We start from the raw sequence: 13,070 nt of genomic DNA, 5'->3' as shown, positions 1-13,070 counted from the left end.
TTTTGTTCACAATAAAGTAGTTCTTGAGGATAGTTCAAAAACATAAAATGAGCTAGCTGCATGGGCAATACAATGAATGAATAATTAAGTGGTGCGTTTTGAATCCAACTATAGCCATTGATGATTATTATTGGCACATATACACGCTTTGAACAAAATTCTGCTCAACATACAGAAAACAAAGATAAAGTCTTTACAGCCACTAACAGAAATAAACTCATCATGCAGGGCCTTCTGTGGGTGAACAGCCACCAAATCAAGTAATGAAGCTGTGTGCATGTGTGCTGTTGGTTTAAAACTGTTGGCAAAGTATCTGCACAGATACAAATTTGGTGATGAATCATAAGAAAGTGCTTCATTTACAACACCTATAAGCCACTTTTAAAGGTCTCATATTGCACCATGTAGATTAATTGAAATGTCACTTATCTCTGAAGTGTGTCTTTCAATTTGTCAGTCTAAAATACTGCATAAATGCATAAATGGTTTATTTCACCATGACTTTATAAGCCGTGGTTTTATCTCTAAACAGCTGCTGTTGATTCCCCGTTCAGGAAGAAGACTCTCCACGTCTGTGACTGACAAAAACAGCTGACAACAGCCAACACAGACAGTCATGAGTGTGTGAGACCAGGACTTTCTATCACTTCTGACTTTTACATATTGGACATATTGCTGAATTCACAGCACAACCGTTGTCTTACATTTATGTTTATGGAGAGTTTCTCAGATGATGCTGTGGGTATAAAATCTATAATTTAGAGCAGCAGCTTGCAAACGGCTCTGAAGTTCCTGCTGGTGAACTTCTATTCGTATTGGGCTGCGTTTCAGTCATCCTCCCATGGTGGCTCCGTTGACAACAGACACAGAGAAATATGTAAATGAGGAGAGTTTTATTGGGAATTTGGCTGTGTTAAGATACAGTATATGTGCACACACAGCGCAGGAGAGAAGCAAACAGACGTAAACAGTGACTGAGTTTAGGCTGCACTGGAGCATGAAAACACAAAAACCCATCCAGTCCTTGTTTATTGCTTTCAAATTGGTCTTAAAGTTTCCTCCATCTCTGTCTGTCCCTCAGCTTTATGGTTTCCTCAGACCTCTGGGCGTACCGTTGAAGCTAATGTTAGCCGCATTAGTCACACAACGGGCTAACACAAAGGATTTTCATATTGTTGTTACAAGAATAACAAAAGTAATCCACTCGATTTTCAGTTCCTCAGGCGCTGGGAGAGCATGAGGACTCTTGTGTTCACTCCTGCAGCCGTTAGGTGAGTTTTGCTCATCTGACAGTTGGCAGAAGCAGCTCTAGAAGGTAAACAAACCCGGTAGACTGGGAGGTAGCGGGCAGCGAGGGGGGCAGGATTATACAGAGTTTGAGCTCCATGACAGATGGTTCCTCAGTTGGATTGTGGCAGTTTAGTAAAAATACAACCGCCTTGTGAAGCTGGGAGGTCATCAAGTTCAAGAGGGGGGGCAAGAGGAATAGCAGAAGTTAACGTCTTCATATCGTAGCAGGTTTTGGTTTAAACAGCCATGTTTATAACAACCACAGGACACAGTAGAAATTATACAACGCTGATTTATTGGAGGTAAAGAGAATCTGTTTAGGACTTTAGATTAAGATTTCAAGATTAAGATTTTATATTTGTTACTTACTAACTCTGTCTTGCTGTTTTACGAACCCTTCATAAGTTCTGAGAGAATTCCTTGTGAGTGCACTTGGCAATGAAGCTTTTTCTGATTTTACACCGACAAACTGAGAAGGTCTTTATCATCAAAGTTAAAGCACAATTCATCAAATTTACACACATTTTGCATCGACTAAAGCATGTAACCAAAGATAAATACTGTAAATAAATGCCTCTTTAACCCTTGATCATGTTTCATCAGTCAGAATAACACCTTTATGATCCAAACTCTTGTTGTAGGTGTTTTTGTTGCCACCAGAGGGCAGAAGAGAACAGAGATTTGTTCTGCCTTTGAATGAATGGAAAAGGGATGCAAGCTAGAAAATGCACATAGAAAATGCATTTGCAATGTACTGAGAGAGGATACTTTAAAATGTTTATATTCTTTGTTATATATCATGTGTGTATATTACAGAGAGGAACATAAGTAATGATATGAGGTGAAAACTTTTGCTCACATTTGGCCTCATATAGTCATACAAACTGCTTCCTTCAAAGGGAAATGTGTATTTTTGTGGGTCTTTGTTTATTGAGGAATGTTCAAACACTTCTATGTGCTCGGCTATGACTTCAGAAGACAACTGCATACAGAGAAAAAACACTTTATGAGCACATTGCGCAACACCCCCAGCACTGATACTACTGTGTAATTAATCACATCACTTTATTTGTACTTACAAACACTTGATTCAACTCTTCCAGCTAAAAATTCCAAGACTAAATAAAACAGGCCCTCAGACGGCCCAACCTGAGGACCTGTGACTGAAGATTAAGAGTTATTCTGCTGCTCAGTCTGTGTGGGTCAGAGGCTCTGGGAGAGAACAGAAGTCTGCTGAGATGGGTGAGCTCGAGGGCAGCAAGTTTCACAAAAGGACTCAAAAAGCTGCAGCCGAAGGGTCGACTGAGGAGAACTTAAGGCCCGCTGGCCCCCGACACCGGGGTGAGGAGCACCGAGGCCGACAGAGAACAGCACGACCCGGGTGGACGAGCGTGAAGCCAATCATCAATAAAACAGACATGGAGCAGCTGCTGGGAGAAACTTCAGCTTCTGATACAGACTGATTGGTTCTCCTGTGCACCAGCAATAATGTGGTGCTTGGGAAAGCTAGAAAAAATCTAAATGAGTACAATAAATGCTTTATTGTACTTAAATGTCTGAATAAATCCCTAAAATATGGTATGAAAAAAGTAGTAATTGGGTTTTAAAATTAGCACATCAAGAAAGTGAACAGTAATAGTTGCAGTGTTATAAATTATGAGCAATGAAATTAAAATAGAATGTGACTGAATTTAAGGTTTATGACAATGACAATAATCCTGGTCAGTGTCCATAGAGGCTTTATTACACTAGTGATGGTCAGTGGGGTAAAGGGCCTAACGTGGCCTTCACTGGGGCACCCTGGTGGGATCAGTTTGTTATTGAGGGTGTTCATGTGTTCACAGAGGAAAGCGTGAAGGTGTGTGACGTGCAAACAGTAGTAAAGGACATATGCATATGTAATTAAAGTACAAGTAGAGAAACTACACTGGAAAATCTTCAATACTTGTATACGTTTTGCAAAAAAATCATAACAAAAAGGTAAAAACACTTAGGTGTTATCAGCAATATGAACTAACAGGTGGCCTCTGTGAGGGTCAGATGTGTAGATATTATATTACTGCATGAATAGCAAATTACAGTAAGTTGAGGTTTCAAAATAGTACACCACTCATAAGCTCAGATAGGTTTTTGGACATAAAAGTTCAATTTTACACAAATAACTATCACCATTCGCTGCCAAAGAAATGTATGTTAGTGTCATTTTCTGTGCCCTTTTTTTCTTTTTTAAATTTTAGCTTAATGTTAGAACTTTCAAACATCTCTATTTGTTCATCATTTCAATGTTGGAGGAAAATATTGAAAAAAGACAGAAAAACCAGAACATAACTTTAATATTTAATTTTGCCAGGTAAAATCTGCAATATATATAAACTTGTAGAGTCTTAGTTTAATTCGTAAACTAATCAAATTTGCTTAATGTATATTTAAATTAGTAAATCTTCATATTTAAAGTTGTTGTGCACATTTCTATTACGTCTAATATTGTAGGATTTTTAACCTTGATGTTTAAATTAGTCAAATAAACTGATAAAACAAACAGCTCACCTGGCTAATATTTAAATATGTGAGGCAAATGAATAAATTTATATTGTAGGGTCTTAGTTTAATACTGAAATTAGTCAAGTAAAGTAATAAAAAATAGTTAATTTAACTGATAAGAATGAGAATAGTGAGATTGACTTATTTATTTTTTTTAAGTATACCATCTTTACTTGTTTGGTAAGTTGGTAATCAGTATTATTTCTCCATTTGACGGCTCAAACTGTTTGAAGCTCGGTGTTATTTTAATGTGAGTTAAATTAAAAACAGAAGCAGAGCGGTGTTTACAGCTCTGTGTGTCCTCAGCACAGCGTTTATATTTATGTTTATGTTTATGTTTACATGCAGACAGTCACCTGCTGCACACAGATGTTGTTTCAGTTCCTGTTCACCTGCCGTCGCTCGCCGGCTCACCCTGGATATCCCTCCGCCCGCCGCTCAACTAGACCCGCCTCTGATGCTAGCAGCAGGCCGGCGGGGGGAGGAGCCAGGTAGCAGCCCGACTGACACGTAACAATCCTGCGTAAAAATTTAAGGAAGAAGCTGCATCTTTTTCTCAAGTTGACTCTGGATACCGCTGCCCGACTCGAGACTTGATGAGCAGTTGAGCTGTCCCGGACCAGAGGCCTGTTGGACGGCGGACCGACGCGGGACCGTCAGCCGGAGAGAGCCGACGCTCAAAATGAGATTCTCACTGTTTATTTCTGTCCTGCGGTCGCTCGGCCCGGTGATTATCGGCGTTTCTCTGGGCTTCACGCTGAGTTTACTGAGTGTACACTGGACCGAGGAAGCGTGTTATCTGGACGAGGGTGAGGATGTGACTTCGGGTCAGGACGGACTCCTCAAGGGAGCCCGAAAACCCAACTCCATATCGACTGTCAACGAAGCGGAGTCCGAGGAGGACTTCGAGCCGAGGATAGTCCCATACAAACAAGTCCAGCCGAGCGCCCCGAAGAAAGTTTTCAGGTGAGTGTGCGTCGGGAGCGAGCGGCGGAGTCACACTGCGCGGTCCGGCGGTCGCGCTGAATCCAGGTCATGTTATTATCGCGTCCAGAGCAGCAGGCCGCAGCTCATCCCCACCAAATGATCTCTGTGGTGATGATGATGGTGATGATGATGAAACCAGCCTTTGTGTTACTTTATGCCATGTGCTCAGGTTTCAGCGGCTGTCAGGTATTTAAAACTCATGAATCAAACTCATAAAACACAGCTACATGGCAGCTGGAACTTTTTTTTTTCTTTCTTTCCCCATTCTGTCACAGCTGTTACTGGCCTTGACCAAATTTCCACAGTCAGTCTGACCAAATGTGAAGTTTGCCCCACTTCCAGAGCTCAGCTGAGAATAAGTGCATATTTGGTGCTGCAGTCTGCCCACAGGCTCGGGGATGCCGAACTTACAGTTTCTGTGCAAGCAGGCGAACGTTTCCAAGAGTTCCTGGATAGAGACCTTGTCTGAATGTTTGCCCTCACACCCCAAAGTGGTTGGATTTCATTGCAGTTCCACGAAAGAGTCTTTTCCCCCCCTGGAGGAGTTATGCTGAGGCTTTCAGAGGCGTGAGCGGCCCGACTTTAACAGGCATGGTGTGCCATCCAGCGGTTTGCTCAGTAATTAGAAGCTTCATCTAATGATTTTTTTCTTTTCTTTATTGAACTGCCCAGAGCCTGACGTGATCAGACTGTCCACCTAAAATCACAGTTTTATTTCATTTCATATAACACACGACAAATAAAAGCAGCAGATTCTCATCTCTGAGATGCTGCAATCTGCAAATGCTTTACATTTTTCTTTACATTTTTTTCCCGTCGTCAGGAATCCCAATCAGCAGCAGCAGCAGCCCTGATATGTGGCGGTAACGCTGGCATGCGGAGAACAAGGAGGAAATAAAGGTTCAGTTTGTTTCTGGTTAGCGGTAAATCACTACAAGTTCTTGCATGTTGACTTTTCAAAAGAGCTTGTGGTTTTTCTTGTTAGTCTGTGCGTCTGGATATTTACATCATCCAGAAATTCAGTGGAAACTGACGGACAGAAACCGCAGATTGCTTCTCGTCATGCCCACTTATTTAAGCCCACTTAATGAATTAAACATGAAAGTCACAGTGATGTCTGTTGGTGTCACATCAGTTTAAAGAACTGGAGGTTTTCCTACTTTAGTGTTGATTTTTTTTTGTTTTAATGCTCAGCAGTGTTTACTCAGCGGCTGTTTGACTTATCTTTCAGGGCTAAATACATAAGCACAGAGCTGGGGATGCGGGAGCGTCTGTTCGTCGGGGTCCTGACATCCAAAAACACCATTAACACCCTGGGGGTCGCTGTCAACCGCACCATTAGCCACCACCTGGACATAGTGATCTTCTTCACCGGCTCGCGCAACCGCAAAGTCCCTCACGGCATGTTTGTGGTTTCACACGGAGACGAGAGACAGATCTGGAACATGTTTCAGACCATCAAGTACATCCTGGAGCACTACATCAACGAATACGACTGGTTCTACTTCGTCCAAGACGACGCCTACACCGAAGCCGACAGGATCAAAGCCCTGGTGGAGCACCTGAGCATGGACCGGGAGCTTTACATGGGCAGCCCGGAGGAGTTCATCGGCGGGGAGATGGAGGGGAAGTACTGCTACGGAGGGTTTGGGTATCTCCTGTCCAGAAGCTTGCTCCTGCGGCTCCAGCCCTTCCTGGAAAACTGCAGGAACGACATCCTGAGCGCCAGACCTGACGAGTGGCTCGGAAGGTGCATCATAGATTACACCAACAAAAACTGTGTCAGCGAATACGAGGTAAGCCGAGGGTGCTCTTCATCACCATCATCTCTTTCCAGTAATACAGTAGATGTTTAAAGCGGTTTCTTGGCCTCTGAAATGGTCTGCACTTATACAGCGCTGTTATCCAGAGCAGTGTGTTTCTCATTCACCCATTCGCACACCAGTGGCCACAGAGCTGCCATTAAAGGTGCTGCCTGCCGTCGGGAGCAACTTCAGGTTCAGCGTCTTGCTCAAGGACACTTCGACTGTGGCGGAGCCGGGGATCGAACCGCCAACCACCTGAGCCACAGCAGTTTAAACGATTGTTGAGCCACAAAGACAAGAGATTTCCTGAGAACAGCTGTGTGACAGGTTCCAGCAGGGGTTCTCCTCCTGAGCAGAAAAACAAAACTGTCACCGTAGAAATCATGGGTTGCCTCTGGGACGACACTTAAAGCTGACAGACAGCTATATAAAACTGTAATTACCATGCTAGCACCGAGATGGTATTTATATTACAGAGTAGATTGCTAATACCCTTTAGCCTTACTTTTTTTTTTTTTTTCTACAGCTCCGGCAGCGACGTGGAATAGGTAAATAGGCAAAGAGAGCACAGCTGAAGGTTCAGCTTAGGTTCAATGGTGTGAAAATCCCCTGTGGGTCAACATGCTCTGCTCCTCTAATGTCATTAACATTTGAGGTCAAATAAGCCGTGTCGCGGTGCCCTTTCAGGAGATCGTTTCAGGAACCATAGTTGGACATTTGTTGTTACAGGAAAAGCGTTTAGGATTTGTGCCTGTATGTTATTTTAACGATTTCAAAATGTTTTTGATTCCATTTTCTCTCCCTCGGCCTTGACCTGAAGCAGGAAACCATCTTGTTGCACCGTTTAGCGGGAGTTACATGGCTAACTAAAGCGCCCTGAGCCAGAAGAGCTCCAGCAGAGCCCTGGAGATAAGGCGGAGAGGCCGGGGGAAGTTAAAAGGCCCGCTACGGGTGAAGAAAACAGCTTGAACACGGAGCCAGACATCCATTTTTTTCCAGCTAAGAGAGAACACTGATGACAATTAGGCACGGACAATGCTTCACTAAGTGTGCAGCTACAGGCCTGTAAGCTGTTGGCAAACATGTGCACCAGAGTGGTCACACTGCTCGGTTAGGCATTCTTGTTCTTTTAATAGCTTGATCAGATTGGATTCACTTTTTTTAAATCACTCAAGCTACTTAGGCGGTTACTCTGTTTTCAGCTTAAATGGCTGCGTCTGCAAATGGGATTCCTTCACTTCTGCTACAGGTTTCACCCTTTAATTCTCAGCTTCTAAGTCTTCTGTTTCCTTCCTACTAAAGTGGTGATAGTTTATTAATCCGACGGGGAAATCAAACAAGACAAAGTGTACTTTTTAAACGTCCTGGTACCAGAACAAACGCAATCCCTAAAAATGCCCAAACTCTCGCAATAAAAGTCTGGAGGTGTATAATCATAGCGTTTTATTCTTACAAAATGTATTTGAGTCTTCATTTCACTGTGCAATTGTGGTTGAAAGCAGCCTGTTTGCTGTGGAGACGAGCCAAAGATGCTGCCTACATGGCATGTACTGTTTGTTTGAGTGGAAGCAGTGCAGAATACCAACAGAGCTTGGAAAAACATTAGGCATGTTTCTGTTATGCCATCACGCCTCATGAAAAGATCTCTTGTTTTCTTCTCAGGGACGCAAGTACCACCATTATGAGCTGGGAAAAAACTCGGATCCGAGCAAAGAGCAGAGCGAACAGTTTAAGAATGCTCTGACCGTCCATCCAGTGTCTGACCCTGAGCAGATGTACCGGCTGCACAGACACTTCACAGAGATTGAACTCCAGAAGACTTACGATGAGATTGCTAAGCTGCAGGTAAGCTGATTTTCAAGTGTCACAAATCACCTGTGGATCAGTCAAAAATAAAAACCCGGCCTCTCCCTCTTTACCTTGACTATTGGCACAAAACACCACATTTCAGTGGAGTGCTGGTTGTGTAAATGGTGAGCTGACATGCATCACATTTGAACACTTGTTGTGTTTCCACAGGCAGAGATAAAAAATGTGAGCGTGGTTGCTTTTGATGGCAACCGAAGCGCTCAGTGGCCCGTCGGGATCAATCCACCGTTTGAGCCAAAGTCTCGATTTGAGGTTCTGAAGTGGGAATACTTCACAGAGGAGGAGATTTATTCGTGCATCGACGGCTCTCCCAAGTGCGAGCTGCGCGGCATTGACCGCATGGACGTAGCCGATGTCATTGAAACGGCCATCGCGGAGCTGAACAAGAAGTACATGCCCACCTTACACCTGAAGAAGCAGCAGCTGATTAATGGCTACCGGCGCTTCGACCCCATCAGGGGCATGGAGTACACCTTAGACCTTCAGCTGGAGGTTGTTAATCAGAAAGGTCACAGCCGTTCCATCACTAAGAGGGTTCACCTAGTGCGGCCTCTGAGTCGGATAGAGATCATTCCCATGCCCTACGTCACCGAAGCCACCAGGGTTCACATCATTATACCTCTCACGCTGCAGGACCGCAACTTTGTCAATCATTTCCTGGAAGTCTTTGCCTCAAGCGCCTTTGAAACCAATGAAAACGCGATCCTAACGTTCTTGTTTATTTATGACCCAGTGGAGGCGCAACAGGTCAACCAGAATGATATATTTGCCAGCGTGAAGGCTCAGATTAACGTTTATGAACGCAAATACTCGACAGTGAAGATCCCGTGGATAAGCGTCAAGACGGAAACTCCCTCCCAGATCAAATTCATGGACATCATCTCAAAGAAGCACCCGGTCGACACCCTGTTCTTCTTGGCTAAAGTCACCACGAACATCAACTCAGAGTTCCTGAACCGCTGTCGCATGAACTCCATAAACAACTGGCAGGTTTTCTTCCCCATCCACTTCCAGGAGTTCAACCCCGACGTGGCCTATCACAACCAGCCACATCCAGCCACCGTCGATCTGGTCAAGGACGCCGGCCACTTCGACCGCAGGTCCTTTGAGGAATCGTGCTTTTACAACTCGGACTACATGACGACACGCACTCGCATGGTGGCGGACGTCCAGGAGAACGAGGAGATTCTGGAGAGCCTGGATATCTATGACATGTTCGTAAAGTATTCGGGTCTGCATGTCTTCAGAGCGGTCGAGCCGGCGTTACATCAGCAATACCACTACCAGGACTGCAACCCGCGGCTCAGCGAGGACATCTACCACAGATGTGTTCAGAGCAACTTGGAAGGCATCGGCTCGCGCTCCCAGCTCGCCATGCTGCTGTTTGAGCAAGAGCAAGGAAACAGCACTTGAACATACCAATGAAACCTCTGCTCCTGGAAGTGTTTAAACGGATCCTACAAGACGTGTGTTTGTTGTAATGGCTTCTTGGTGCAAGCTAGTATTTGGGATGAAAAGGAGCCACACATGTGCTGCCACCCTTACGTTAAACCTGACATTTTCCCTAAATACAACCCGTGTCTGGGGCTGTAGCTGCATACGTGACTCCACCTGACGTTCTGTATCTTCCTGTGTGCATCAAGGGCTATTCGGTTCGCTTGAATTCGTAGCTAGTTTGGAAAAATGAATGCAGTACTTTCCTCAAGAAACCCTTTTATATATATTACTTTACATGCAGATGAGTTGCTAGAACCAGATGTTGTTGCTGGTTGAGACTTTTTGGTTCTCGTGGTTTAGGTGTCCGCCACACATCCGACTCACACAGGGGCTACGTACGTAACCCATTGGAGCTGGCATTCATTGGGAATTTATCCTCGGTTCGGTTCACAAACTCCTGTAAGAGGTACTTTGCTCTCGACAGTTTTGCATACAATAGGCTTATTGAGCTAATCTGCTGCGTACAGCTGCTGACGGGGTTGTTTGAGGGGGGGAGGGTAAGAAAACCAAATGAACCAAAACAATGACAAAAGCTTTAGTGGGTTGTTGCTTTTCAGCAGCAACACTTAAAGAATGTCCTCTGATGTGATGTTAGCATCGGGGGTGTTTTACTTTGGAGCGCTAGCGGCTAGCTCTGATACGTTAGCGTATCGCCCCGTCACACGGGGGCGTCGAAACATTGCACTTTTGATATTTACTGATTTGAGTATTTGCAAAAGTGCGTCTTTGTACATGTGCCTTGACACTGACTTTTCACATGTTGGCTGTATTGAAATTATCTTTGTCGTGCGGTTTTGCAGGTGATGCACATTCATGGAGGTTTGTTTCATTAGGATTTTAATATTAGTAGCTGAATGAACGGGAGACGTTACCTCTCACTGTGGATAAAGCCTGTTACAGCTGGGAGACTTAGTTAACTTTACACTTTTTAATTTTTTAAATCATCTACAGGCTGCACATGTGCCTCTAAAGCAGGGAAGAGTTTTCTGGACACTATCCGTCGGTAGATGAAGACGTGTGTGTTCGACTCGCCGAGCGTTTCTTCTCCTTGAAACTTTTGATGTTGCGAGAAAATTTACATGCAGGAGGCGAAGGAGAATAATGAATAATGGCAGGGAAAATCACCTTGTCTGAAGTGATTGCCCGGGTTTTTCTTTTTTTTTTTTTCAAGAGTCCTCCTTGAAGCAAGTGGTACTTAAACATAGAATTTAATTAGTTTAGAAATGATGGAAATTAAGAATGTATGAGACATTTTTCCACATCACCAAGTATAGACGGTTTATATACTCTAAGAGAAAATGTTTAGCTGTTCCAAAGTCTGTCGGACTGTGTTGTTAACGGTGTCATTGTCCTCCATGCGGCGCGCTCGGCGGCAGAAATGGCTGCTTTCTCCCAGTCCCAGTAAAATCCACTGGGAGGTCTTTTCTGCATGGCCGGGCGGCTGCGGAGGCAGCGGTACTGGACACCAGAGAGATATTAGTTTATTCTAATGTGCAATACTACAGATAACACGGCTCGATGGGCGTCTGACGGGGGACAGGGCTCGGACTTTTAATTTCAAAGACATTTGCCTCAAATACAGCAGAGTGTGTATCAAAGTACTGTTTCTGACTCATAGGTTCTGTTTAATGCTGAGTAAAGACACTGTAATTTCTTTTGACAAGACCTTTTATGTATTTTGTTGACACTAGACACTTTTTGTCATCAAATGTACTTTGGAATACATAAAATTAAGGCAAGTCCTTTTATTTAACTGTAATTGGAGCTGATGCGTATGCTGGAAACACTACGTCCACGGCGGTGGTCCTAAACAGTCTTTGCTGTGTTATCTGCCATCATGTGAACACAAACCGTTGAGGTCAGGTTTTGGCTGACTTTTTGTTTAATTTTTTTTTTTTGCATTCGTTTTCTAACGCATCTCTTTGTTAATGAGAGCAGTCTTTCACTGTGACAGTGCACCAGCTGACGTGGTCTGAATGTTCTTCGAAGAGTACGATGCTAATAATGCGCGAGATTGGAAAATGAATCTTAACCACTGTGAAACATGGAGGGCTGAGATTACAGTATGAAGTTATCGTGGTGATCTGCGTTGTCTTTGCCTTCTGTCGACACGAGGAGCCTGAAATTATGGGAGCGGCAGATTGATCATCGTGTGTTGTTAACGCAGCCACCATCGCTGAGCGAAGGCTCTTAAGTATTTTGTCCATAATTTATTTATCTGTCGTATCTCCTAAATTATGCAGATTCTAAATACTTCTGCACTAACTGAGGCTTTCATGACATTCTCTGTACATGTATAAATATTTTATAGACACTCTATTTTTAAACCTTTTTTTTTTTTTTTTTAGCTTTATTTACACAGCAATCGATATTTTAATATTTTTGTGACGAAATCAAACATCTGCTTTATCTTTGTATTTTATGCTTTTAAAATTATGAAATCTGTGCTTTTCACTCTCATTTTGAATCAAGTGATTAATTTAATTCATTCCAAAACACAGGTGATTACACGGGCTGGAGTATTTGATTTCCATTGTTGTTTGGACCCATCGGTTTACATTGTTTTATGCACATGGGTACTCGATAAAAAACCAAAGCAATACATTTTTATTCATGTCTGTCACATTTAATTGTGTGCTGTAATTCCCAATAAACTGTGAATTATTATAATTTTTAAATAAAGAATATTTAAAAACAACATTTCCTCTGTTGTGTTGTCGTAACGTCACACGTTTCCGTCTCCGTGCTGCAGCTACAGCGTCCCGTTTGTCCTTTAGGTGTCAGCAGAAGAACACGTTTGCGGCGTGCAGCACTCGTCCTGGACTCGTGCTGCCTGCTGGTTGCTATGAGCCGAGCACTGAGCAACATTTAGAAATCACATTTATAATACAGAGAATGTGGTTTTAATCCGGTCTCATTCATATCTGCAGCGTATTCTCAGCAGGGACGTTCTCGCCCATGTCAGACCCGAGGTATTCCTGATGTCTGGGTTGGGTAAAAACAGGGAAAACGTTGCAACCTTAATTACAGCTTTAGTTATTTCAGGGGTCTATATGCACTACCCTGAGGCATGCTGTAAAG

The 13,070-nt window shown here is 43.5% G+C and overlaps 1 protein-coding gene across 1 annotated transcript; it reads left to right on the top strand.

Moving 5' to 3' along the window:
* Window positions 1–4,378: 4,378 nt before the first annotated feature.
* chpfa (chondroitin polymerizing factor a) lies at window positions 4,379–12,689 on the top strand. Its single transcript, XM_008277193.1, has 4 exons — window positions 4,379–4,797; window positions 6,050–6,614; window positions 8,286–8,468; window positions 8,643–12,689. Exons 1-4 carry the CDS (start codon window positions 4,514–4,516, stop codon window positions 9,903–9,905), a joined length of 2,295 nt encoding a protein of 764 aa, XP_008275415.1. The 5' UTR covers window positions 4,379–4,513; the 3' UTR covers window positions 9,906–12,689.
* Window positions 12,690–13,070: the final 381 nt, after the last annotated feature.

The sequence above is a fragment of the Stegastes partitus genome, unplaced genomic scaffold, assembly GCF_000690725.1.
Source record: "Stegastes partitus isolate 25-593 unplaced genomic scaffold, Stegastes_partitus-1.0.2 Scaffold91, whole genome shotgun sequence".
In the NCBI taxonomy this organism is placed as follows: domain Eukaryota; kingdom Metazoa; phylum Chordata; class Actinopteri; family Pomacentridae; genus Stegastes; species Stegastes partitus.
Note: the sequence above shows the minus strand (reverse complement) of the source record. Positions and strands in the feature narration are given on the sequence as shown.